Raw genomic sequence first — 24,946 nt, 5'->3', positions numbered from 1 at the left:
AGACCAGAAGTACCCAGTCACAAGCTGAATCACTCTGAGGTTGCAAGACTCAAGCTGAGCACCGTTTTTGAGGCTCCAGGCCAACTTCCAATCAATACTTACGCATCTGTGTATCCAGGGAGCTTCTTTCGCCATTTTGGCTTCTTCAGAGGTTGTCCATCATCATCCACAATGAAGTCATCAATGTCTGGACACGGAGAAACAATTTACTAGTCAGGACCTCGCATATTCAACTGGTACCTCTCACAAAGCTCAGCTCAGCCAATGCAACTATGAGCCTTCACCACAGGCCTAGGCTGCCGCTGGCTGTCAGTCTGCCCAGCTACCCACAGCATCTCCTACACCAACCTCAAACATTCCAGGAGCCTGACCCATAATAACAAGCTAGAATGTACTTCCAGACACAGGCAAAGCCATCTGGCAGCTATCTGCAGCTCAGTGCACTGAACTGCAGTCAGAAAAGGCCCTGCTGCTTCAGGCAGCAGACAGAAAGAATTCTTGACACTCCTTCAGTATGGTATTAGCAGTGGCAACAGGCCGATACTCAAGTAAGGCAGGCATGTGCCATGTGCTGTGCTACCAGGTACTAAACAGTGCCTTGACTTCCTTCCTTTGAAGCATTTCCATGTTAGAAACTTTCAACACCTCAGCATACGTAATGTGCTTCTGGACAAAGTGGTTTAGACAAGCTAATTCTGCACTCAAACACTTCATTCTAAAGACTGTACTAATCAGACCAAAATGAGCTTTACCACGACGATGCTACAGCCTTTAGTTACTTGTAGCTCAGAGAAAGCCTTAACTTGGTTCCTGGGCTTAACGCTTTGGATGTACTGACCATCCAACACTCACCAGATTCATCTTCCTCCTCCTCCTCTTCCTCTTCTGGTGGAGGAACGGGAACTTCAACAGCTTCCCCTCCTTCCTCGCCTTCACCATCCTGAAAGATTTCTTCAGCAATGGCTTCTTTCTCATGTTCTTCCTTCCCATAGTCTTCCTCCTCATCATCCTCATCATCGGACATCTTCCGCAAACGCCTGAATTTTTGCTGCAAGCAAAACAGCTCATTAGGGCCCACAATTCCCAGCACGGACACCAGGCTCAGTGGGGCCTCTGCCAGGCCATGACTGCACTCCTCTGACAGGGAGCAGGATGGAGCCCAGCAAAGGCACACAGGGGAGAAGGGCCGTCCCCTGGCAGCCTTGCTGCAGGTACTCATGGGGCTCAGCGCACACACACCCTAACTGCCTGCTGAGGACTGTGCCACCTGCATGCTGTCACCACCAGCGTTAGCCTGGCTTGGTGTGCCTCTAGTGAGCATTGCGGAAGGAGCTTTACAGCCCATAATAGCCTGTGGTGACTTTGAGGTTAGCATCATGCAGGAGAATGCCACTGGCACACAGGCTCCTAAGACTGTTGTGCAGAGGTGGGAAGGGAGGAGCACGGCAGATTTTAGGAACCAGAAGTGTTTTGCAGACTCTAGGAAGCCAGGTCCCAACTGCCTGGGCAGGGAAAAATGCCACTTCCTTCAAGCACTCACCCCCAGAAGGGTAGGAGCAGACAGAAGGCACCTCTTGCTCACTCCAGGCTCCTTCATGCTAAGAGCCACCACCCCATTAACAGCAGCATGGGAACACAACTCACTCTTTTGACTTTAACGCCCAAGTTCTCTTCAATGAGATCAAAATCATCATCCTCCAGGCGGTCGTCAAAAGCTAAGAGAAGAAAGCAGAGAAGAGTTACACTCTACTAACCTGGGAATGGACCAAGAGTACGAAGGGTACAGGTCATCCAGCCCCTGCAGACACCCAGGGCAGAGGGAGAGCTCTGCTCTCTGGCAGGACAGTGTGAGAGCACTGCACTGTGACCTGCTATGAACACAAAACTTACTGCGCTTTCTCTTTTTGTGGCCAACATCATCTTCAGAGTCTCCAGAGTCACTGGCTTCTTCCTCCTCTTCTTCTTCCTCATCGTCATCATCATTAATGAATCCTTTCAGGTTCCCCTGCTCATCCTGATCATCAAGATTCTCCTCCTCCTCCTCATCTGGTGTGAAGAGCAGCAAGTGTTAAACATGCACTCACTGGTTATCTGCCAAGACTCCTTCACACTATCCACACAGAGAGTTTAAAGTGAACACTTCTACTGACGCAGAACCCAGCAGCTGCTCTTGTCACAACCCCACTTCTTGACTCGTGATTTCATGCTCTTGCTGCAGATGGAACAGGTGGAGTGGTCACACTGGACAACCCTCCGCTTCTACTGTTTGCTACCAAACCGTGTGCCTGAAAGTGCCACGGGGCTGAAGCAGTGTATTTTCTGTTGCCAAGTATAAAACCACCTAAGCACTTGAAGGAAAGGAGGCACTTAAACAGCTGAGATGATCGACTACAGATGGCCATGCTATTATAGCACAGTTAATGCTCCATCTGCAGTCATGCGATGTAAAACAGAGCAGTGAGGCACCCAGACAACTCGGCAAACTCAGAACTGACAGGCAGACTCACCATCCTCATCCTCCTCCACAAACTTCTTGGTTACTCTGGGCACAACCTCCCCATCTTGGTTGTACTCTTCCTCTGACTCCTCTGCTTCACTTTCTACGAAGTCAGACATGGTTGCAGGCTCTCACACACGGCTCCAGTGCAACTGGGGGAAGAGGAAACGTCCATCACATCAGCTGAGCGAGCAAAACACAAGCACTTCCTCCTACAGGGTTTTGGAGAGAAGTCAGCTAAGGCAAGAGGGGTTGAAATTATCTATCAAGGCCTTGAATTACCCAAGGTCCACCTTGCCTGGACATCCCTGTCATGAGAGATTAGGCAAGCAAAGCCAGTGGCCAAATGCTGCCAGCTCCTGTCAACCCATGTCTCAGCAAGCAGGACAGGACCTGTCACAGCAGCATTCATTGCACAGCTGAGCTCTGGGCTGAGGCTGAACCAGCACATGCAGCCAAAGCCCTTCATCCCATCCATACCCTCCCACACAGCCAGGAAAGCTGCCACTGACACTGCACGGCGTTGGGCACACTGTCCAACCCATTAGGATGTTAATGTGAGTAATCCTCACGCAGCTAATGAAGCCAGGGTGAAGTTGAGAAGGGCCTTGACTGAGTTGGAGGATGTTAGCAAGGCTCTGTGGAGCCCCATGGAGCAAACAAAAGGCCTGGGAGCAAACAAGGGGCTTGTCCAACGCCACTGGCCCACACAGCCAGAGCCAGGGGGCTCTCCCAGAGATAAATAAATGAGACCACAGATATGGGGTGTTTTGTATCCCCAGAACCTTTTGTTTGATGTTTTTCCCCAACTAGGGTTTCTGGAAGCAGTATAAATCCAGTCTGGTACAAAGGAAAGTCTGTGTCCATAAAGACACGGCTCAAGTTCTGCCTCTCTGAGCTTCCGCTTCTTGTGGTTACAAAGCCTGCTGTCATTTCCAAACTTTCCAAAGGAATTTCTGGGTTCCTTTTTACATACACCAAAACAAGAGCAGCTCACACTGTCAGCTATGAGAAAAAAAACCAAATTAATCCCTCAAATGGGTGTGAAGATGAAAACTCCTGCCCAGGAAGAACCACCAGGCTTTGGGAAGGTACAAAAAGCAGCTCAGAGGAAGTGTCAGATCTAAAGCAAAACCCTTCATGTGAAATTACATCTGATGTAATTTAACACACAAAAAAAGAAAGGAAAAAAGATGAGAACTCCATAGGCCAGAGAACAATACTTAAGCAAACATGCTTCCAAATGTTCCTTAATCATTTCCCACTGCAAACAAACAGCTGAAGGAAACTGGTCCCGTATGGAACAACCTGATCAAGGCTTTGCCACGACACTTCTTGTGTGCAGGACTTCTTGTTCCACCCTGAGACCCACACATCTGGTGCACAAATACAACTTAGGGAAAACCAGGGACTTATTCCTCACTTAAAAGAAAAGCAACAAGAAGGTGCAAGGCTGAGCCTGGATAACCTTTGAAGTCCTAAAGTACCAGGAGCTCCAAAGGAGCGTGTCGGCCGTATCTCATTGAGGAAAACCCACAACAAAGACAAGGGGAAAGACCTCTGCCAAGTTTCAGACACGAGCAGACAGCAGCTTGTACTCCTTGGCTGTGGATTACGTGGTTGTGGCCAACATCTATCTATTTGCCACGCTCCAGACAGGCAGACACTGCGGCAGGCCAACGCTACTGCTCTGCACCCAAACAGGATGAGTGCGTGCGTGCGTACGTACAGGGTGATGCCTGTCCTCAAGAGGACGCTGCAGAATTCACACAGGTGTATTGAGGGATCCCCTTCAGGAATAACTGCTCAGAGGGCAGTACAGATGCTGGTTAAACCCTGAAGCAAACACCACTGATGAACAGTGTAGCTATATACAGCAAAGGAGCAGGAACTGTTATGTTCGCCAGCCTGTGTATGAATATCATGTCAACCTCACATTTTCTCACCAATTCTTCTACAGATATCCATCAGGGTGTATTAACATACATAACAGGCTAAGTGGCTGTTCCTAGAACATTTCCAAGTTTAATAACCTCATCTCTCCCCTGCCCATGCTCAACACGCAAATCCAGGATGAAAGAACCCCCCTCATCACAGCACCACAGACAATTTCACTGTTCTCCGCCACTTCACCCACAATTCCAACCTTTTTTGTCATCACCTCTTCTACCACCTCCTGGCAATTTCATTTCATGTCAAATCAAATTTGTCTGGACATAGGGAATGACTAGGACTTAGGAAACCCGTCTCATTTAATGACGCAGCTGAGCAGGTTCCACACAAGCCAACCACCCACAAAACCGGGTGCTTTTGGCTCCAGTGAGATCCAGCTCAGGACAGCAGGGATGTCACTTAGCACAGCAAATGGAAGGGTACCTGTTACCAAGGAGATGTCGAATCAGATACGGACTAAAGGTGCCTCTCCCACCCTGAGTGCCAGCAAGGCCTTCATTTGAAATAAAACAGGACAGGAAGGTGGCAGAGACAGAGCGGGTGGAATCACAGAGCTCAGACCAGCACTGCTGCCTGGTCTGGGTCACACAGAGAGAGCCCCACTCCAGCAACATCACTTGTGTGTCACACAGAAGGGTTTAAAGATTCCATTGGATAAGCATTGGGCCAGCTCAGCTGTATCATACTATGGGCCTTTCCTCAGAGCAGCACAGCAGCATCCCTGCTCCTGCAACACTGCAGCAGAGAAGCAAGTACTAAATTGCACTAGAGCACCAAAACGATAGGGAGCCCATGCCTAATCCTGCCCGCTTACCTGTGCTCAAGCAAACAGGTTCCTACAGGTGATATATACGTACAGCTTTAGCCAGAGACACACTCCAGCCACTAGACACTGACCAAGATGGACCAAAGACAACAGCAATGCTGTGACAGCACCAGAGCAGGCAGTGAGGGCAGGAAGGGTGCCCCCACATTGAACACAGCCTCTCCCACTCAACATCAACACCAGACCAGCTCAGGGCTGAGCAACTACACAACCTCTGCTTTCACCCAGCAGTGTCTGCATTTTGTCTGGCTCAAAGGCCCAGTGGCAGTTGTCCAGAGTCCACAGGCTCCTTTTAACTGGCATGACCCTGAGCGGACAACTCTCTCTGCTGTCAATACCAAGACTGCAGACATCAGGTCAGCAGGACCAGGGTAGACACCAGCCACAGGCACTGTGGGCTGCCTCCCTGGTTAGGCCAGGCAGCGCCTTCAGAACAAGGGTTGCTTTGTAATGAACTGGAAACCAGACCTGTAAAACCATGGCCATGCATCCAGATAGCTGCTGGCTGCTCAGGACTGCAAACCACGGCAGTGCTGGAGGCAGGAGCACTTAATTCAGCAAAACTTAATTCATTAGGTTTAGAAACGGAGGTACACTGCGAGCACCTGCAGAATATCAGTGTTATGGAAAAACCTCCTGCTCCATGCCACATAGGGTGGTCCTCTGGCAAGGCAGGGACATTATCATGTGCAGGATGGCATCAGGAACAGCTGTTACAACCAAGAATAACCAAGGAGCATCCTCACAGCAAGATACATTGATTATTCTTCACCAATCAACCTCAGGACATCATTGTTGATGCCCAAAACAGAAGAACCAAGTGCTAATCTAGGCTTTACTACAGCACGGGTGCTGAAGAGAAGCAAGTTCTTGGCTTCTCCCCATTCTTTGTGTAAGAAATAACATCAAGGCCTTGATCCAAGCTAACACTGGTTTTGTGAGGGGTATTTCTGGGTGGGAGATGGTTTGGGCAGGGACTGTTTTAACCTCTGCCATGTCACGATTCAACTCACAGTCCACTTAAGGTCACGTAGGTCCATTGCCAAAGCCACCACTGAACAGTTTTGCTTAGTTCTTAGTCTACCTTTGAAAAGTTAAGACTAAAAAAGTTACCCCTCTACTCTGCTCTCGTGAGACCTCACCTCGAGTATTGTGTGCAGTTCTGGCGTCCTCAGCATAAAAAGGACATGGAGCTGTTGGAACAAGCCCAGAGGAGGCCACGAGGATGATCAGGGGCCTGGAGCACCTCCCGTATGAAGACAGGCTGAGGAAGTTGGGGCTGTTCAGCCTGGAGAAGAGAAGGCTGCGTGGAGACCTCAGAGCAGCCTTCCAGTATCTGAAGGGGGCCTATAGGGATGCTGGGGAGGGACTCTTCATTAGGGACTGCAGTGACAGGACAAGGGGTAACGGGTTAAAACTTAAACAGGGGAAGTTCAGATTGGATCTAAGGAGGAAATTCTTTCCTGTGAGGGTGGTGAGGCACTGGAATGGGTTGCCCAGGGAGGTTGTGAATGCTCCATCCCTGGCAGTGTTCAAGGCCAGGCTGGATGAAGTCTTGGGTGAGATGGTTTAGTGTGAGGTGTCCCTGCCCACGGCAGGGGGGTTGGAACTGGCTGATCTTAAGGTCCTTTCCAACCCTAACTGTTCTGTGATTCTATGATTCTAAGTTCAGCTGGAGAGGATTCAGAAAGCTCCATGAGAATAAGAGGCTGGAAACTTGACTCAGTTCAAACACTGGCCTAAGGAAGGCAAATCTATTTATTTGGCCTATTAAACGCCCATGACATTGATTTTAGCTTGGCCTAAGTACATCCACAGCAGTAAAAGACAATGACAAGAGGGAGTGTAGGGGTGAAATGATGACTAGAGAGCAAGAGGCTGCAACAGGGAAAGCCCAAGCAGTGTAGCTCTGGAACTTCCCACACCTACTTTTGTTAGTTTTTAATGCTCCCCATTGGTCCCGCTGCCTCGATGCTATTGGGTGGCAGCACATCCTCTGCCACGGTTTAATAACACGGTGTGTGAAAAAGCACTTCCTCCTGTTTATTTTAGCCCTGCTGCATCAGAATTTCCTGTAAGAAACTGAAAACTCATCTTTCCTCCTCACTTTCTCTGACCTGCACGGGACTTCACACACCTGATTTGTATCCCACGTCAGCAAGTTCTCCCCTAAGGTAAGGAAGGGAAAGCTTCCCTTGCCCCAAACCTGCTCATCCACGCTGCTCCTGCCCCTTTTCCACTGCTCCTCTTTCAAGATGGGCAAACCAGAACCACCAGCAAGAGCCAGGGCACAAACTGCCAAGGCTTTATACAGCAACATAATGTCTTCTGTTCTGCTTTTGCTCCTTTAAAGCAATTCCGACATCTCCTCATTAGGCTACAGAGGGGTGATGGATGCATTAAAACAAAGTGCTGAGACACCATCAGCTCTTTCCTGCATTGTAAAAGCTGATGCAGAGTCAGTCTCTGCAGTGCTTGTGACCTTCCTTACACATGTAGTATCTCATTTACCACACCTCAACCACTCCACATTACCTGTCCTCTGCAGGTAATCACAGCCTAAATAATTTAGGACTAACTTTTCCTTCTCCACAGCACCATACTCAGGAAAATAAAGCAGGGAGATGCCGACGGAACTCCACAACAACCTCACCCCGTTGTGGCACCACTCCTTCATCCCTACCTTTTTCTTTTTTGCCACCTTTTGGCCAGTCATTGAGCCCCAGAAGGGTCTTCCCAAGCTGCTGCCCCATGGATTTTCATGGGAGACCCTATCACAAATTGCTAAACCGAACGGAACGCTCCGGGAATCACACCTGAGGAGCGGGGCGATGCGAACCCCGCTGTAACAGAGCTCACACCTTGTTCCGTCCTCCGGGGATCACAACCACGCTCCCCGTGCCCACCCCTCACCCCTACCAGCGCTCCCCACCGTGTCACCGCTACCCCACGGCCCCTCCGGCGGGCGGGAGCCGCGGTGCCGGTCAGCAGCTTCCTCACCCGGGCCGCCTGCCCCCGCTTCACCTCCCCGAAGCCCCATCTCCATCACGGGTACTCCAAGAGCCGCCGGGCGCACAGGGCCCGCCGTAGGCCCCCCATAGGCCTGCACCGGAGCCGCCCCAGCGCGGCGCAGGAGGCCTCGGAGCCGCCCCAGGCCCGGCGCGGCCGCGCTGTTCCCCTGGCAACGGCTCCCCACGGGCCCTCCGCGGGGTGACCCGAACCCCAGCGCCGCCGCCAGCACTCGCCCTGCCCGGGGCGGCGCCGGTCCCGCCCGGTGCGGCCTTACCCGAGCGCTGAGGGGAAAATGGAGGCCTCGGCGGCGGCGGCGACGGCGACGACAGCGAGCGAGGGGAGGCGGAGCAGGCGAGCGGCGACCTCCGGGCGGGCGGAGCGGCGCTCACTTCCTCTTCCGGCGGAGGGATGGGGGGCGCCGCGGCGGGGAGGCCGCGGGTGCTCGCCCGGGTGCTTGTGCTGGCGCTGGGCGTTGCTGTGCGCACCGGGACCGGAACCGGAACCGGAACCGGGGTCGTCACCTGCGGCTCCGTGGTGAAGCTGCTCAACGTGCGGCACAACGTCCGCCTGCACTCGCATGATGTGCGCTACGGATCCGGTAACCGGACACCCCTCCCTTTCCCCCCTTCCGCCCCGTTCCGAGCCGGCCCTGACCGCGGTTCTTCGCCCCGGCCGCAGGCAGCGGGCAGCAGTCGGTGACCGGGGTGTCGGCGGCGGACGATGGGAACAGCTACTGGCGGGTGCGGGCCCGCACGGCGGGGGTCTGCGAGCGCGGCGCGCCGGTGCGGTGCGGACAGAGCATCCGGCTCACGCACCTGGGCACCGGCCGCAACCTCCACAGCCACCACTTCGCATCCCCGCTGTCCGGGAACCAGGTACCAGGGAGAGCGGCCGCACCGGGGGGCACCGTGTCCAACGGGAGCAGGTCCTTTCCCTGCGCACTGCCGGGTCCCCTTTGTCCCCACCAGATCCGCCTTGCTCTCCAGTACACGTTGGGTTCTCCATGTCCTTGCCAAGTCCCCCTCGTCCTTACAGCCCCATCTCATTCCCCAGTCCCCACCAGGTTCTCCATGTCTCTGTCAGGTCCTGTCTGTCCTACTTGTCCCCACCAGCTCCATCTTGCTTCCAAACCAGGTTCCCCATGTCCCTGCCAGCACTTCCTTGTTCCCTGGTCCTGACTGTGCTCCCTTTGTCCCTACCAGTCCCACCTTGCTCCCCACTCCTGACTCCATCCCCCTTGCCCCCCACATCCCCACCAGTGCTCCCTTATTCCCTGGTCCCAGCTGGATCCTTCCCAGTTCCACCTTGTTCTCAGGTCCTTGAGATGGGCTCCTGTTCCGTCCCCAACACCCCAGTCCCAACCACACCCTCCATGTCCCAACAAGGTCCCCTCAGCCCCCTCCTCACTCTGTGGGTGACCTCAGCACCCCCAAGTCCCCCCTTGCCTCATCCCACCCCCAAAATAAGCTCTTTTGGACCACAGGAGGTGAGCGCGTTCGGGGAGGACGGTGAGGGTGATTACCTGGACGACTGGACAGTGGTGTGCACTGGGACCTACTGGTCACGGGACAGCGAGGTTCGCTTCCAGCACACCTCCACCGACGTCTTCCTCTCGGTGACGGGGGAGCAGTACGGGCGCCCCATCCATGGGCAGAAGGAGGTGCACGGCATGGCTGCCTCCAGCCAGAATAACTACTGGAAGGTGATGGAGGGCATCTTCATGCAGCCCAGTGATGTCTTCAAAGCGGAGCAGTACCACGCTGAGTTGTGATGGACACAGACTGCCTTCTGGGTGCTGCCCTGAGGTGGTTGGGGCCGCTCAGACAAGGGGATGGCCCCTGTTCTCATTGGGGTTTGGTGCCTTCCAGAACACAGGGCCCCAATTTTAACACAAAGCACATCCCAGACACAAAGCAGATCCCAGTGTCCTGAATTCAATGTGGAGCAGATCCTGGTGTCCCAAATCTGACACGAAGCAGGTCCAACATCCAGATCTGACCCAAAGCAGAGCCCAAGATCCAACACGAAGCAGGTCCTCACATCCTAAATTCAGGCCAAAGCAGATCCTATGTCTAGTCCTGATCCAAAGTTGACTCCAGCATCCAAGACCCAGCACAAACAGGTCTCCATGTCCCAAATCCAGCATAAAGCAGATCCCACCATCCAGACCTGACCTCAAGCAGAGCCCAACATCCAACGTGAAGCAGATCCCCATGCCCCAAATCCAACACAAACCAAATCCCAACATCCAGCCCTGACCCAAAGCTGAGCCCAGCATCCAACCCCCATCACGAACCAGCTCTGCACATCTCACGTCCAGCACAAACCAGCTCCCTACGTCCCGAATGCAGGAAGAAGCAGATCCCAACATCCAGACCCAACCCTGAGCAGGATCAGACTCCCCAGTGCCCCCTCATAGCTCCCACCGAGGACCCCCGAACAAGCACCGCCCGGTGCCCCGTTCCCCCCGGCTCTGTACCCCAAACCCCGTTACCCTGCGGCCATAAAAGACCCGAATCCGCGCCCCTTGTGCCTGTTTATACGGGGAGCGCCGGACCCAGCGGGGCCCGATCCCCCCGCCAGCCCAGGCGGGGGCGCTGTTCCTGCCGGGAAGTGCCGTCGGGCTCCGCCCCTTCCAACCGTCACTTCCGGTGCGCGGCCCCACGGGCGGTGGGGCCGGGCCGGATTCCGGACTCCGGGTCCAGTCTATGCCGCTGCCCGCAGCGCTGCTCGGGCTCCTCATCGCCGCGCTGCTCGCCGGGCTGCTGGCGCGGTCAGGGCAGGGGGACCCGCGGGGACGCGGGGTTGGGGGGCCCCGAGGGGTTATGGGGGGGTTGCAGCTGATATAGGGGTGTAAAGGGGTGCGTAAGGGTCGGGGGGGGACGGGGGTGACAGGGGTATAGGGGGGGATCTGCTTGGGGGTGGGGGGGAGCGCGTAAAGGTCAAGGTGGGGGGGTGCATGGGGGTGGCAGTGGGATTTTGGGGGGGTTTGGAGCCCGCGGGGGCTTGTAGGGGTGATAGAGGTCATAAAAACCAAGGTGGGAGTGGGGTATCGGGGGGGGGTCTGCTTATGGGGGGGAGATTGTAAAGGCCCATGGGGATGGCGCAGGGGTGTGGGGTTTTGGAGTGACAGGGGTGGAGGGGGCCCATGGGGCTGAGGGTGAAGTGTTGGGGGTATGGGGAAGGGGAGTAACGAGGGGTTAAGGGTGATAAAGAGGGATGTCAGGAGTCAGGGGTGGCTTGCAAGGGTTTGAGGGGTCCTAGGGCTGGGTGGGAGGGTGTTAGGGGCTTGCAGTAGTGCAGGGTAGCCCAGAAGCATGGTTATGGGGTGTGAAATGGGCCCCTCAATCCAAGGGGAGGGATGTTAGGGCTTGTGCGGGGTGACCCTGCAGGGTCTCTGCTCCAGCTTGGAGCAGTCATGGAGGCAGGACCTGCTTGGTGGGTGCTGGAGCTGGAGCTTGAAGGACAAAGGGGGTCCCCGTCCCCAGTGGGAGCTGACCCTGGGCCCCCCCCCCCATCCCCGCAGATGGCTGGCCTGTCGCCTGGCTGTGACCTGGTGCCGGCAGAAGCTTCATGCAGAGCTCAAGATCGGCTCCTTCGGCTTCTTTTGGGCCCGGAACATCAGCCTCAAGTTCCAGCGGGAGCAGCAGACGGTGGTGGGTACCCGGCAAGGGGTGGCCACCAGTGGGTGAGGGCAGGCAGGGTGGATGGGGTCACTTCCAGGCTGGCAGCGAATCCCTGCGCCATAGTTGGTGCCAGGCCCTTCTTTCCATAGCCAGACTTGGGGTTTGGCTGCTCCCTGGGTGATGCCAGGGGTTGGGAGCAGAGTGGGAACAGCAGGATGAGTATCACAAGGCACAGCCGGGTTGTTTCTTCTCTGACCTACCTGTGCATCCTTGCAGGAGATTGACCACATCTGGATCTCCAGTAAACTGAGCCGGGAGCTGCCGTATGTATCCCTGCCCCAGCTCCCTCCTTCCTCTCTTGAGGGTCTGTCTCATGTCCTGCTGCCATTACCCCTCCTTGCAGTCCCTGTGGTCTGCTCAGTGTGTGAGTGAATCCCCTTCTTTGAGGTGGCAGTGTCTTGTGGGTGCCCTTGTGCTGGTCCTGCATGTCCCCAGGGTGGGAGCACCCCCAGATGTGGGGCTGGGTGTGCAAACTCCGGTGCTGTTCTTCCATAGGCGCTACTTTGAGCTATGTTTTGGCGAGGTGCGAATCCGCACGGATCTCCAGAAGGGCTCTGGGTTCCAGCCACACATCCCAGAGGCTCCCAGAGAAGCTGAAGGAAGCGAAAGCAGAGCAAACGTGACACTTAAACCCTCCCTGCTGAGGCTCCTAAGCCAGGTGAGGCACTGGCTCTGTGTGATGGGCTGCGTTGCTGTCGTACACCCCTCATGGTAGCATCTTCCCCTGCCAGCTCTTTTCCATCCACATGGACTCCATCAACATCATGGTTCTGCACTTGGCCACCTCGGAGTCTCTCTGGCACATCCAGGCCAGCAAGACACGTCTCCTCCTGACTGGTGATGGGAAGAGGTAATGCTGTCCTCGCACCCTGCTCTGCATCCCCAGCCTGCCCCTGGTGCCCTCCAACCCCAGTGTGGCATCTCACCTCTTCCTGTCCCACTCAGCAGCATCTCATGTCACCTGTGCTATGACACATTAACACCCCCCCCCTCCCAAGCTGGCCAGGTCCCTTTTCCCTTCCTGGGAAGCTCAGGTTGTGTGTTCTCCAAGTTCTGAGTTGCTGCAGTGTGCATGGAGTTAAGCTCTGCTTTTGGGAGGACTTGAAGCAGGGACTCGGGTTCCCCGTGTCACACAGGGAAAACAAGGACAGAGGGTTTAGAATGAGGGGTAATGGGTTTAAACTTAAACAGGGGGAGTTCAGGTTAATACGAGGAAGAAGCTCTTTACTGTGAGGGTGGTGAGAGCCTTGGGCAGCATGGTTTAGTGTGGGGCATCCCTGCCCATGGCAGGGGGGTTGGAACTGGATGATCTTAAGGTCCTTTCCAACCATAACCATTCTATGAAAGAGAAGGCAGGGGGCTGGTTTGGAATGGAAGCAGCATGTTCCACATCTCCATCTGTTCCCTGCTCTCCCCAGCCTGACCTGCGAGGTGAGCCTGATGAAGATGAACAGCAAAGTCCTGTGCAGCAGCCAGCTGGTGAGTGCTGGGGAAGGAAGAAACCCAACCCTTACAACCTGAGCTCTGGGGGACACTGAGGACCTGCTCCAGTGTATCCCCGAGGCTGGGTGATGCTGCAAGGCTCTGGGGTCCGTGCTGTGTCCAGCACTTCACCTTCAGCATCCACCAGCTGGGAGCTGGGTGACTCCTTTGCCATGGTTTAGTGATGGGTTTGGCAACAGGTAACTGTTGGACTCAGTGATCTTAAAGGCCTTTTCCAGGCTATTGACTGTGATTCCTTGTTTGTATCCTGTTACAGGATGACACCTGCCTGGTCGAGCTGACCCTGGCGCTCTCCCTCTCACTGGAGATAAGCAGCAAGCGGCGGCTGGTGGGGGTCCGGCTGCATGTCCGGACCCTGCAGGCAGAGCTGCACGAAGGGCTCTTCTGCAGCCCGCTGCTGCACCGCATCACTGCCAGCCCCCAGCACAGCACTGCAGGGGAACAGCCCGGCACAGGTCAGGGATGGGCACAGGGATGTGGGCAGGGGATGGCAACACCAGTACTTGCACTGGAGCCACAGGGATTTGGCTGTGCCGTCGTGTGGGGATTTGGGCACGAGCCTCCCTGTGACTCTGTGTGTCCCTCTCCAGGCACAGAGGAGCCCCTGAAGTCCCTGTCTCTGCTGAGCAGGGGCACGCTGCAGCTCATCCCCAGGAGGGCGGAGGTGAAGCTGGAGAACACCAGCACGGTGCTGTCAATGAACAGCCAGAAGAGGTGAGGAGGCAGGGAGAAGCTGTGCTGGTGCTGGGGACATGGATTTGGAGACAACTGCTCATCCCCTGCTCTGCTAGACCACAGATACCCAGTCTTAGAGCCAGTAGAAGGGACTGAGCTTGGCCTGGGGCTGGGCTCTTGGGGAAGGAGGAAGGCACGTGAGCTGGTTCTCCAGTAGGACAGTGTGATGGGATCCTCTGCTGATGGGATGAGAGCGCTGGGCTGGGCTGCAGCTGGGTGCTGGCTGATGTCTTTGTGCCAGTCAGCTGGGGATGAGAGCTGGGGAGATGGAAGACGTGACAGTGCAGTTCCCTTCTGGCAGTGACTCCCTGCTTCTTACAGGCACCTCACCTGGAGCTTGAAGCTGCTGCAGTTCCTATATCAGCGTGAAGAGGAGCAGATTCCCCTGCGCAACTTCACACCCACCTCAGACCTGGACCAAATGAGTGTAGACCTCCAGGTGGAGGGCAAGTGGCTAAGAAGGATCCTTTTAGGACACTGCTGCCATCACTGCCCTTTTCCACCCCTCACTTCTGTTCCTCTTTGCCCCCAGGTGGCCTTCTCCTGTCCCAGAGCCGCCAGCGCATCGTGTACCTCAACTCCCTGAAGACCAGCGTGCAGGTGAGTGGTGGCTGAGCACGTCCTTTGGGGTGGCTGGTCCAGCTCCTGGCATGAGTGGTTTTGCCACCTGGCCCCTTCCCTGCTCTAGGTCACAGCCATTGACCTCTCGGCTGCTGTGCTGCTCAACACCTGCATCATCCACTACCGCCACCAAGAGTTTTCCCTCTGGCTGGGCCTGTTGGCACAGGAATACTGGTGCCAGGCAGTGCCTGTCCCCAGCCAAGGGCACAAGGGAAGGTAAACTTGGCCTCTGCGCAGCTGCTGGTGTCGCAGCTTGTTTCCTCTTGCCTTGCCATGCTCTGGCAGGGGTCCCGGGCACCCAGCGTCTTCTCTGCCCTCTGCACGGCCTGTGGGATGGGGAGAGTGGTACAGAGAGTGGCAGATGGTTGGGGGGGGTCCCTGTGAACCTGCTCCCTGCCAGGCAGCACCCCAATAACAGCCCATACCTGCTTGTCCCACGCAGGAGCTATCCCCAGATCATAGCGCCCATCATCTTGTGTGCCTTGCTGTCCAATGTCAATGTGTCAGTGCAGCTGGGGGACACACCACCCTTCGCCTTGGGCTTCAACTCCATCTCTGCAGGTATTGGCACCAGGGTGGCTGCTGGGCTCTTCTTGGGGGTCAGTGGTGGGAATGGGGAGGGCCAGGGGCTGTGGAGCCCTGCCTGGCTGTGTCTGGGTTGCCCGTGTTTGAGCCCTGCCTGCTCTCATCCCTTGCTCTCTGCTTGCAGACTACCAGCACCTCTGGCCGCAGAGCGTGCACCAGCGAGCGGTGCTGGCCGTGGACCACCTCTGCTGGCGTGTGGGCAACGACTCGCACATCCAGCGTGCCCCACACCCTCCTAACATGCACGTGTGGGGAGAAGCCCTCATCCTCGACTCCCTCAACCTGCAGGTGAGGGGCAAGCCTCAGGGATACCGGAGAGGGACTCTTCATCAGGGACTGTAGTGATAGAACAAGGGGTGATGGGTTCAGACTGAAACAGGGGAAGGTCAGGTTGGAGATAAGAAGTTCTTTGCTGTGAGGGTGGTGGAGCACTGGAACAGGCTGCACAAAGAAGTGGTAAATGCTCCATCCCTATGGTAAATGCCCCATCCCTGGCAGTGTTCAAGGCCAGGCTGGACACAGGGGCTTGGAGCAAGCTGCTCTGGTGGAAGGTGTCCCTGCCCGTGGCAGGGGTTGGAACTGGATGAGCTTTAAGGTCCCTTCCAACCCAAACCATTCTGCGATTCCATGATCCTGTTTTACCATGCAGGGCAGCTACAACCAGCCCCTGGGCATGTCCAGCGCCCAGTCAGACACCCTCTTCCTGGACTGCACCATCCGGGGGCTGCAGGTGGAGCTGTCAGACACATGCACCGAGTGCCTGGCCAGGCTCCTGCCCTTGTTCTGCCCACGGCCTGGTGGAGCTGAGCTTGCCAAGCAGCCACCTTCTACCTCCAGCGAGCCCTGGGGGCTGCTCTGGAAGGTGGATCTGAAGGTGGAGGATGTGAATCTTTTCACACTCTCAGCCCTAGTGGGTAAGTAGCATCCAGGCTGATCCCAGATGGCTGTCAGAGGAACCTGGCACGTCGTGGCGTGCCTCCTCCGTGCCTCCAGCATTGATGTGCCACCTCTCTAGGGGCCCTGGAGCTGCGGCTGGACACGCTGACTGTCCTGGGGAATGCTGAGAGCTGCACAGTCAGCGTCCAGGGCATGGTGCTGGCCTTGGTGAAGAGCATCATGGAGAAGATGCAGCCATGCTGCAAAGCTCCTGCCATCCCCAACCCAGTGGCCAACCTCTCCATGCTCTCTGTCACCTACCACAGCAGCATCCGCTCCCTGGAGGTTGGTTTGGGCACTGGGTCTCTGCTTTAGCTTGTCCTTGTTGGACTGGGGTGGATGGACCAGGAGGAAGGTTGGCTGGCACCGAAAGGCTCTGGAGAGGGCAACGGGGCTGTGCTGGACCTGGCAGCGACTTGCTTGCTCTCTCTGGTGTAGGTGCAGTGCGGCGAGGGGCTGGCAGTGCTGTGGAGCCCACCCGACCACATGCACTTGTACCATCACACCCTGGCCACCCTGCAGTGCCACGAAGCCTTGAGGAGCGCCCTCGGCCATGGGCCATCTCCCTCCTTACCCCCGGAGAGCGCAGCATCCCACCCCACCGCCCCTACTGAGACACCCCTCCAGCCGGATGGCACCCCCCCGAAAAGACTCCTGTCCCTGTCCCTGGAGCTGAGCTCTGCCAAACTCACAGCCTTCGTCTCCGAGGCCAACTACATCAGCCTGGCTGCCGAGCGGACCTCCGTGAGCTGGCACGGCGGTGCCCTGCACGGCTACTGCCCCGAGCTGGCCGCCGGCTTTGACGGGCACAGCATCTTCAGCTTCAAGGAGGTGGAGGTGAAGCTGCTGCCGGAGCTGGAGGAGGTCGTCTTGCACCGCTGCGCCTTCCCCACCCTGCGCACCCTCCGCAACCGCGGCTGGGCCTTCTCCTTCGCCAGCGTGAGCATCGAGTTCCCGTACCAGTACGACTTCTCCCGCACGCTGGACGCTGCGGTGGGGGTGCAGAAGTGGCTCAAAGGTCTGCACCGGCGCGGGCGCCCCGGCGTGCCGGCGCTGCCCCCGGACCTGCTGCTCAAGGTGACGCACTTCTCCTGGGTCTTCCTCGACGACGTGTTCGAGGTCAAGCTGCGAGACAACTACGAGCTGATGAAGGACGAGAGCAAGGAGAGCGCCAAACGCCTGCAGCTCTTGGATGCGAAGGTGGCGGCGCTGCGCAAGCAGCACGGGGAGCTGCTGCCCGCCCGCAAGATCGAGGAGCTCTACGCCTCGCTGGAGAAGAAGAACATTGAGATCTACATCCAGCGCTCGCGGCGCCTCTATGCCAACACGCCCATGAGGAGAGCCCTCCTCACCTGGAGCATGGCCCATCTGGAGCTGGTGGCCATGGCCGATGAGTCCTTCCATGGCACGGAGCGTGTGTTGGAGCAGATGAGGGACGTTGATGGCGTGAGCCCGTTTCCCACCGAGGGTCTGGAGATGGTCACGCAGTGGTGCCGCATGGTGAAGGGCAGAGCTGGTAGCTTCTTCGGTGAGTTGCTTTGCGTGAGGGTTGCTCTTAGAGGACAGCGTGGTGGATGCGTGGCCTGGGCTCGCAGGCCCTGACACCATGGAATGTGTGGCCAAGCAAGGGGAAATGAGCTTTGGAGGTTCATGGAGGTGGGAAGGGAGCAGAGGTGTGACAGGACAGCGCCTCCGTCTTGGCTCAGAGTGGGGCACGAGGGCAGCGTCCCTTTGCTGCCCCATCTCAGCCCTTCCTATCCCCACAGTGCGGATCCGTGATTACCCTCGGTACCTCTTTGAGATCCGGAACTGGCAGCTCTCGGGGCGGCTCATCGGAGCCGAGCAGAGCGGCCAGGCCTGCTCCCGGCGCCGCCAGCTCCTCAAGCTGGGGCTGCCCTGGGGGGATGCCACGGTGGAGAGGAACATGCACCCCCTGAAGTTCTACCACGACTTCCATTGTAAGAGCTGGAGGGACGGGGTTGCTCTGAGGCAGGGCTGTGTGGGACATGCACAGGGCTGAGCCAACCTCTGTGTGTCCTCAGCTGAGATCTCCCAGTTCACCATCGTGTGGGGGCCCTGCTGGGACCCAGCCTGGACCCTCATCAGCCAGTGTGTGGATCTCCTCACCAAGCCCTCAGAGGACCCCAGCGCCCCATTGCCCTGGTGGGACAAGAGCCGCCTTCTCTTGCACGGGGACTGGCACATGGATGTTGAACAGGCCAACCTACATCAGTTGGCCACCGAGGTGGGTGCTGCCCAGGCAGGGAGCAGAGCACGACGTGGCATCAGCTCACATCTGCTTCTCCCCATGCTTGTCCTTGCAGGACCCCTACAACACCACAGAGAACATGCACTGGGAGTGGAGCCACCTCTCCTTCCACTGGAAGCCCGGGCAGTTTGTCTTCAAGGGCAATTTGGACATCAATGTGCGCACAGCTTCCAAGTGAGTGTGGGACCGGGAGTGCAGGGGCTGCCACCAGGGTGGCAATGGGAATGGGGTCTCTTTTCCCCCTCAGGTATGACGACTGCTGCTTCCTGCACCTGCCTGACCTGTGCATGACGCTGGACCTGCAGTGGCTGTGCCACGGGAACCCCCATGACCACCACGGCGTGGTGCTGCGCTCCCCCGAGTTCCTGCCCGAGGTGCCGGCGGGGCAGCAGTACGATTCCTACCGTGCCTTCCGCTCCGAGAACCTCAACCTCTCCATCCGCATGGACCTGACGCGGCCCAGTGAGGGTGGGTGACGGCACCCCGGGGATCCTTTAAGTTTTAGCAGTCCTGGGATGGGAGCTGCTGTATCCCTGCCCCATGGCGCTGGTTGACGGTGGGTGTATCCTCAGAGCATTCCCAGCCCCGGATCCTGCTCTACAGCAGCACCCTGCGCTGGATGCAGAACTTCTGGGCCACGTGGACCAGCGTGACGAGGCCCATCTGCCGCGGGAAGCTCTTCAACAACATGAAACCCAGTAAGAAGAAGCTGGGGCAGCATTACAAGCAGTTGTCTTACACTGCGCTCTTCCCCCGGCTGCAGGCAAGTCCTGGGCGTGGGGATCTGGTGCTACCGACCCGCTTTGCCGGCGCTCAGTTCTCAGTGCCTGTATTTGCTCCTTTGCAGGTTCATTACTGGGCTTCCTTTGCCCAGCAACGGGGAATCCAAGTGGAATGCTGCCAGGGGCACATCTTCACTCGGGCCACGCAACGACTCATCCCACAAGGTGAGTGGCAGCACTTCCAAGCAGGACAGGGTCCTGGCAGACCCCTGTCCCCGTCCCCCCAGCCGGCACGGTGATGCGACGCCTCATTTCAGAGTGGAGCATCACGCAGATGGTGAGCGACCTGAGCCAGGTCACCGTGCACCTCATGGCCTCCACTTGTGATGAGAACGCTGACCACCGGCTCGACACCCTGGTGAAGAAAACCCATCTGCTGAGCCTGTCCTCCCTCGCCTACCAGCGGCACAGCAACCGCACAGCAGAGGAGGTACCGCTGCACACGCATAGGGCACGGCCCAGTGGCATCCCCCTGGGACAAGGTGGTCTTTGGGTGCAATGGGGAAGGGATTTGGCTGGAGAGGAGGTAGACCTCTGATCTGAGTGCCTGGCCAAAGGGATGCCCTGTTCCAGCCACAGCATCCCTGGTGAGGGCTGTGGAGTGGTCCCCACGCAGGGCATGGCAGGGCTCCCGGCCCCTGTGTGCGAGTCCCGTGGGCATGGGCCTGGGGGTGGCTTCGCCTCCCTGAAGCTCTGAGCCTCTGTGTGCAGGAGCTGCCCCTGCGGGATGGGGACGATGGTTTCCACACGCATCAGCTGCACTTGGTGGACCTGCGGGCGTCCTGGACCACCATGAACCGGGACATCGCCTTCGGCCTCTACGACGGCTACAAGAAGGCGGCTGTGCTCAAGCGCAACCTCTCCACCGAGGTGCTGAAGGGGCTCAAGATCGACACGCAGCTCCAAGCCAAGAAGCTGAAGAGGGGCTCGCTCTCTGCTCACTCCATCCCTGCCAGAGTGACCGTTCCCATCACCAGTGGCCGTCCTGAGAGAGCCTCCTCAGGGGGTGAGCACGGCAAGGAGGAGAAACCCATCACCGGCAGCGTGCATGGTAGCCCAAAGCCATGCCTGCCTTCTCCCCGTCATACCACACAGCCTTGCACTGAGCCTTCCTCCTTCCCCAGGGGCCTACATGCTGCAGAAGCTCATTGAGGAGACAGATAAGTTTGTGGTCTTCACAGAGGAGGAGTCGGGGGCTAGCGAGCAGCTTTGTGGCATCGCTGCCTGCCAAACCGATGACATCTACAACAGAAACTGCCTCATCGAGCTGGTCAACTGCCAGGTACCTGTCCTGCCCCATGGCCTGCCTGGGACAGGGGCTGTCCCTGCCCCACAAGGGCTCATCTGACCTCCCCCTTGCAGATGGTGCTGCGCGGCGCGGAGACCGAGGGCTGCGTGATCGTGTCTGCTGCCAAAGCCCAGCTACTGCAGTGCCAGCACCACCCTGCCTGGTATGGGGACACGCTGAAGCAGAAGACATCTTGGACCTGCTTGCTGGATGGCATGCAGTACTTCGCCACGACGGAGAGCGGCCCCACTGAGAGGGAGCCTGGGCAGCTCTGGCTGGAGGTGAGTGGATGCATAGGGAGCAGGCAGCACTGGCCAGGGCAGGCACAGCCAATGGTGCTTCCATGCCTTCCTAGGTGAAAAACATTGTGGAGCATCGGCAGCGGAGCCTGGACTCGGTGCAGGAGCTGATGGAGAGTGGGCAGGCGGTGGGGGGCATGGTCAGCACCACCACAGGTACTGCCCACAGCGTGGCTGCTGTGTCTGTGCCCATCCTGCTCCTGTGGGACCCCAGGGCTGGTGAAGCTGAGGGCTGGCTTGCCACCGCATGGTTCCAGGAGCTGAGTGATGCCCTGAGCCCCAATGTGGCAGGACCTGGTGCTCTGACCGTGGTCCCTCTGCCTGTCCCCAGACTGGAACCAGCCCTCGGAAGCCCAGCAGACCCAGCAGGTACAGAGGATCATCTCCCACTGCAGCTGCCGCATGTACTACATCAGTTACAGCCATGACATCGACCCCGAGCTGGCCACGCAGATAAAGCCCCCCGAGACCTCCGCCAACCAGGAGAAGGAGGATCTGCTGAAGAAGCAGGAGGGTGGGTACCTGCAGGCAGTGTGTCTTGGGGGGGCAGACCCACAAGTGCCAGCTAAGTCCAGGCATGGTCTGTCTTTGCCCCGCTGAGATCAGAGGGGTGCACACAAGAGGGGTCCCAGCCACATGGCAGTGCACCAGATGATGCTGGACATGCTGCGCCTGTGTAACCACCTTGGTTTATTCCCTGTCTGTCTCCATCCCTGCCTGGCCCCCACGTGCATCCCGTTTCTGGCCATGCTGAGGCTCCTCTGCGTGTCCCTGCAGGAGCTGTGGATACGTTCACGCTGATCCACCACGACCTGGAGATCTCCACCAACCCCGCACAGTATGCCATGATCCTTGACATCGTCAACAACCTCCTGCTGCACGTGGAGCCCAAACGCAAGGTACCCCCACGAGGCTTCAGGTCACTGCGTCACCCACAGCACCCAGGGCAACGCTAACCTTCCCCTGTCCCCGTATCCAGGAGCACAGCGAGAAGAAGCAGCGGGTGCGCTTCCAGCTGGAGATCTCCAGCAACCCCGAGGAGCAGTGCAGCAGCATCCTGCACCTCCAGGAGGCTGTGAGGCAGCACGTGGCCCAGATCCGGCAGCTGGAGAAGCAGATGTACTCCAACATGAAGGTGAGCCCCATCTCCAGACAGGGCCTGGCTGCCTGCTGCAGGGCAGGGGGTGCTGAGGGCCGTGTGTCCTTCAGTCCCTGCAGGATGACAGCAAAAACGAGAGCCTGCTCGACCTCAACCACCGGCTGCGGCAGCAGCTCAGCCAGGAGAAGGCTGACCTGCAGCTGGAAAGCGAGGAGCTCAACATACTGATCAGGTAGAGCCCGTCCCTGGCTTTCCCCAGTGCTGTGTCCCCCCTTATTCCGTGGCTTCAACATCCCGTTGCTCCCCTGTGCGCTGCAGGTGCTTCAAGGACTTCCAGCTGCAGCGAGCCAACAAGATGGAGCTGCGGAAGCAGCCGGAGGACGTGAGCGTGGCGCGACGGACCGAGTTCTACTTCGCCCAGGCACGCTGGCGCCTGACCGAGGAGGACGGGCAGCTGGGCATAGCTGAGCTGGAGCTCCAGCGCTTCCTCTACAGCAAGGTAGGGATGGGCTGGTGGCACCCACAGCCCCCAAAGTGGGGCTTGGGGTGCGCGGAGCTGATGGATCCATGCGTGCAGGTCAACAAGTCTGATGATACAGCCGAGCATCTGCTGGAGCTGGGCTGGGTCACGATGAACAACCTCCTGCCCAACGCTGTGTACAAGGTAAGGAGCCAGCCCTGCAGCCCTGGGGACGCACGGGATGAGGTGGTCTGTCCTCATCCCAGCCACCCATCCCTGCTCCCTGCAGGTGGTGCTGCGTCCCCAGAGCCCCTGCCAGTCCGGCCGGCAGCTGGCACTGAGGATCTTCAGCAAGGTCCGGCCACCCGTTGGAGGCATCTCCATCAAGGAGCACTTCGAGGTGCTGGGGATTGATGGGCTGGGAGGTGGCTGAGCTCCCCACAGGGCACGGGCAGGGTGTGATGTGCCTCTCTCCCGCAGGTGAATGTGGTACCTCTCACCATCCAGCTCACCCACCAGTTCTTCCACAGGATGATGGGTTTCTTCTTCCCCGGCCGCAATGTGGAGGAGGAGGAGGTGGGGGATGAAGAAGATAAGTCCAAGCTGGTGACAACGGGTAAGGGGTTCAGGGTAACCACTCATGGCACCGGAGCAATGTCCTTGAGCAGCTCCATGCGTTTGTGGTAGCTGCTGGTGGGGTAGATGTCAAAACACAGGGATTTGTGGTCATCCCTGCAGGCGGGTAGAGCAGAGGCGGGGTCTGGGTGATGGATAACCCTCACCAGCCACCATCTCCCACCCCATTTGACCCAGGGATCCCTGTGGTGAAGCCGCGGCAGCTCATTGTGGCCGATGACTCGCTGGGCCCAGGGAAAGGAGTTGCTCAGGGACTGAATCGGACGTCAGGGGTCAGGAGATCATTCCGGAAAGCACCCGAGGTACCTGCTGCTGCCTCTGGGGGAAGGGGGGGGATTTGGGGGGTTTGCATCCTTTACATCCAAGCGATGCGATCCCTGCAGCATCTCATTTTGCTCACACTGCACCAGAGCAGCTCTCGCCTCTCCCCCATGAAGCAATGCTGTGGCTTAGTGCCCGGCTGCCCCTTCCCTGCTGCTTCCTGGCTCTGTCCCCTCTCCTTCCCTTCTGGTCACGGCTCCCGCTCTGTCCCCAGCATCCCGTGGATGACATCGACAAGATGAAGGAGCGCGCGGCCATGAACAACTCCTTCATCTACATCAAGATCCCGCAGGTGCCGCTCTGCGTCAGCTACAAGGTGTGGGGCCGGTGGGATGGGGGGTGCTGGGGAAGGGGACACAGCCCCTCCAGCTTGGGGGGGAGACCTGGGGCATCATCCCACACTGTGGGTCACCCAGGGCGAGAAGAACAGCGTGGACTGGGGCGACCTGAACCTGGTGCTGCCGTGCCTGGAGTACCACAACAAAACGTGGACGTGGCTGGACTTTGCCATGGCGGTGAAGAGGGACAGCCGCAAAGCCTTGGTGGCACAGGTACGTGGGGTCCCGTCTTGCTGTGCATCCTTCCTGCTCCCAGGGAGGCCGCGTGGAGGTCCCGGGATGCCCACCATGGTGGGCGATGCATTCCTTAGAGTGGGAAGCAGCTTCCCTGGCTCAGCAGCTCCAGCTCTCACCCATGCAAAGGGGGCTTGGGTGCATCCATGGGATGCTGAGCCCCCTAACTCCCGGGGCAGGTGATCAAGGAGAAGCTACGCCTGAAGCCGGCAGCGGGCGCAGAGGCCCGGGGGAAGCTGGAGAGCAAATCGGATGCGCCCATCCAGCAGCAGGAGGAGTACGAGAAGGCTCGGCTGCTCATCGGCCTGAGCGTGGGGGACAAGAACCCCAGCAAGAAGTCCATTTTCGGCAGGCGCAAATGACGGCAGCACCCGGCGGGCCGGGAAGGGACCGGGGTGCCCCATGCTCCCCTGTGGCAGTGAGGGGTGGCCGTGCTGCTCGGTGATGCCCAAAGGGGGGGATTAGCCACATCCAGCCGCCCAGCAGTGCTGTTGGGGCAGCAGCACGGGGCTGTGGGGCGCAGAGTGCTCTGGGGCTGGTATGTGGGGTGCGGACCCCCCCTCCATGCCCGGTGCCCGTGGTGCCCCTTGAGCTTCCGTGCTCCCTGCTGTGCGGGTTCTGGGCCTGGGGAAGCAGCAGGATGGCTCCAGGCTGGGAGAAAGGGGAACGGGAGAGAGTTTAAATAAAAGAGTTTTTAATTTGGAACCCTTTGGTGGCTCCTTCCTCGTGTCCCCGTTCACGCTGCGGTGCCGGCAGCTCAGCCCCTGCCCTTCCTCGGGGCACGCAGCATCCCCATCACCCCCGGTGTTGGGCGCTGTGGGTACCCCACCGGGTACCCCGGAGCAGGGGATGCAACGAGAGGACGA

The 24,946-nt window shown here is 58.1% G+C and overlaps 3 protein-coding genes across 5 annotated transcripts in view; 2 read left to right on the top strand and 1 right to left on the bottom strand.

Annotated features, from left to right (window-relative positions):
- SUPT6H (SPT6 homolog, histone chaperone and transcription elongation factor) overlaps positions 1–8,687 on the bottom strand; it is a 28,369-nt gene extending 19,682 nt beyond the window's left edge. The window contains exons 1-6 of one of the 2 annotated variants that reach the window (XM_061470115.1): positions 8,563–8,687; positions 2,508–2,649; positions 1,891–2,046; positions 1,645–1,715; positions 853–1,048; positions 103–187 (exon numbers count right to left, since the gene is read on the bottom strand). In XM_061470115.1, coding sequence (XP_061326099.1) covers positions 103–187; positions 853–1,048; positions 1,645–1,715; positions 1,891–2,046; positions 2,508–2,616 — 617 coding nt within the window. In that variant the 5' untranslated portion in view covers positions 2,617–2,649; positions 8,563–8,687. Of the gene's footprint in view, positions 1–102; positions 188–852; positions 1,049–1,644; positions 1,716–1,890; positions 2,047–2,507; positions 2,883–8,562 lie in introns of those variants that run through there. The other variant, XM_061470114.1, reaches the window with a different exon arrangement.
- On the top strand, positions 8,669–10,206 carry SDF2 (stromal cell derived factor 2). Its single transcript, XM_061470150.1, has 3 exons — positions 8,669–8,886; positions 8,967–9,163; positions 9,772–10,206. The coding sequence occupies exons 1-3, from the start codon at positions 8,697–8,699 to the stop codon at positions 10,057–10,059; spliced, it is 675 nt and encodes a 224-aa protein (XP_061326134.1). The 5' UTR covers positions 8,669–8,696; the 3' UTR covers positions 10,060–10,206.
- Positions 10,207–10,996: 790 nt separating this feature from the next.
- BLTP2 (bridge-like lipid transfer protein family member 2) lies at positions 10,997–24,534 on the top strand. Of its 2 annotated transcripts, XM_061470082.1 has the most exons (39): positions 10,997–11,061; positions 11,815–11,944; positions 12,191–12,237; positions 12,470–12,632; positions 12,706–12,824; positions 13,393–13,453; positions 13,734–13,932; positions 14,068–14,191; positions 14,534–14,658; positions 14,745–14,812; positions 14,901–15,049; positions 15,276–15,394; positions 15,543–15,706; positions 16,068–16,332; positions 16,434–16,639; positions 16,793–17,882; positions 18,121–18,312; positions 18,397–18,599; positions 18,679–18,797; positions 18,871–19,091; positions 19,196–19,386; positions 19,471–19,570; positions 19,633–19,835; positions 20,117–20,411; positions 20,530–20,687; positions 20,768–20,974; positions 21,049–21,148; positions 21,324–21,506; positions 21,770–21,891; positions 21,972–22,127; positions 22,202–22,323; positions 22,410–22,590; positions 22,669–22,755; positions 22,841–22,951; positions 23,032–23,167; positions 23,365–23,489; positions 23,723–23,824; positions 23,925–24,059; positions 24,260–24,534. In XM_061470082.1, the coding sequence occupies exons 1-39, from the start codon at positions 10,997–10,999 to the stop codon at positions 24,440–24,442; spliced, it is 6,726 nt and encodes a 2,241-aa protein (XP_061326066.1). In that variant the 3' UTR covers positions 24,443–24,534. The 2 variants fall into 2 exon arrangements, with proteins under 2 accessions (XP_061326066.1, XP_061326065.1); XM_061470081.1 differs by lacking the exons at positions 10,997–11,061; positions 11,815–11,944; positions 12,191–12,237; ... (4 more) ...; positions 14,068–14,191; positions 14,534–14,658 and having other exon boundaries at positions 14,727–14,812; positions 18,871–19,085.
- Positions 24,535–24,946: the final 412 nt, after the last annotated feature.

Source organism: Pezoporus flaviventris, unplaced genomic scaffold (genome assembly GCF_033815535.1).
Source record: "Pezoporus flaviventris isolate CSIRO_AGI_PZ_B2104156 unplaced genomic scaffold, CSIRO_AGI_Pfla_v1 ptg000063l, whole genome shotgun sequence".
Lineage (NCBI taxonomy): Eukaryota > Metazoa > Chordata > Aves > Psittaciformes > Psittacidae > Pezoporus > Pezoporus flaviventris.
Note: the sequence above shows the minus strand (reverse complement) of the source record. Positions and strands in the feature narration are given on the sequence as shown.

What these genes read in the sequence shown, in the direction of transcription:
- SDF2 (XM_061470150.1), top strand. Translation starts at nt 8,697, where the DNA reads ATGGGGGGCGCCGCGGCGGGGAGGCCGCGGGTGCTCGCCCGGGTGCTT. An exon ending in TGATGTGCGCTACGGATCCG is followed by an intron (nt 8,887 to 8,966) that starts GTAACCGGACAC and finishes CCCCGGCCGCAG; the next exon opens with GCAGCGGGCAGCAGTCGGTG. An exon ending in CCCCGCTGTCCGGGAACCAG is followed by an intron (nt 9,164 to 9,771) that starts GTACCAGGGAGA and finishes TTTGGACCACAG; the next exon opens with GAGGTGAGCGCGTTCGGGGA.
- BLTP2 (XM_061470082.1), top strand. Translation starts at nt 10,997, where the DNA reads ATGCCGCTGCCCGCAGCGCTGCTCGGGCTCCTCATCGCCGCGCTGCTC. An exon ending in TACATCAGTTGGCCACCGAG is followed by an intron (nt 18,600 to 18,678) that starts GTGGGTGCTGCC and finishes TTGTCCTTGCAG; the next exon opens with GACCCCTACAACACCACAGA. An exon ending in GCAAAGCCTTGGTGGCACAG is followed by an intron (nt 24,060 to 24,259) that starts GTACGTGGGGTC and finishes CTCCCGGGGCAG; the next exon opens with GTGATCAAGGAGAAGCTACG.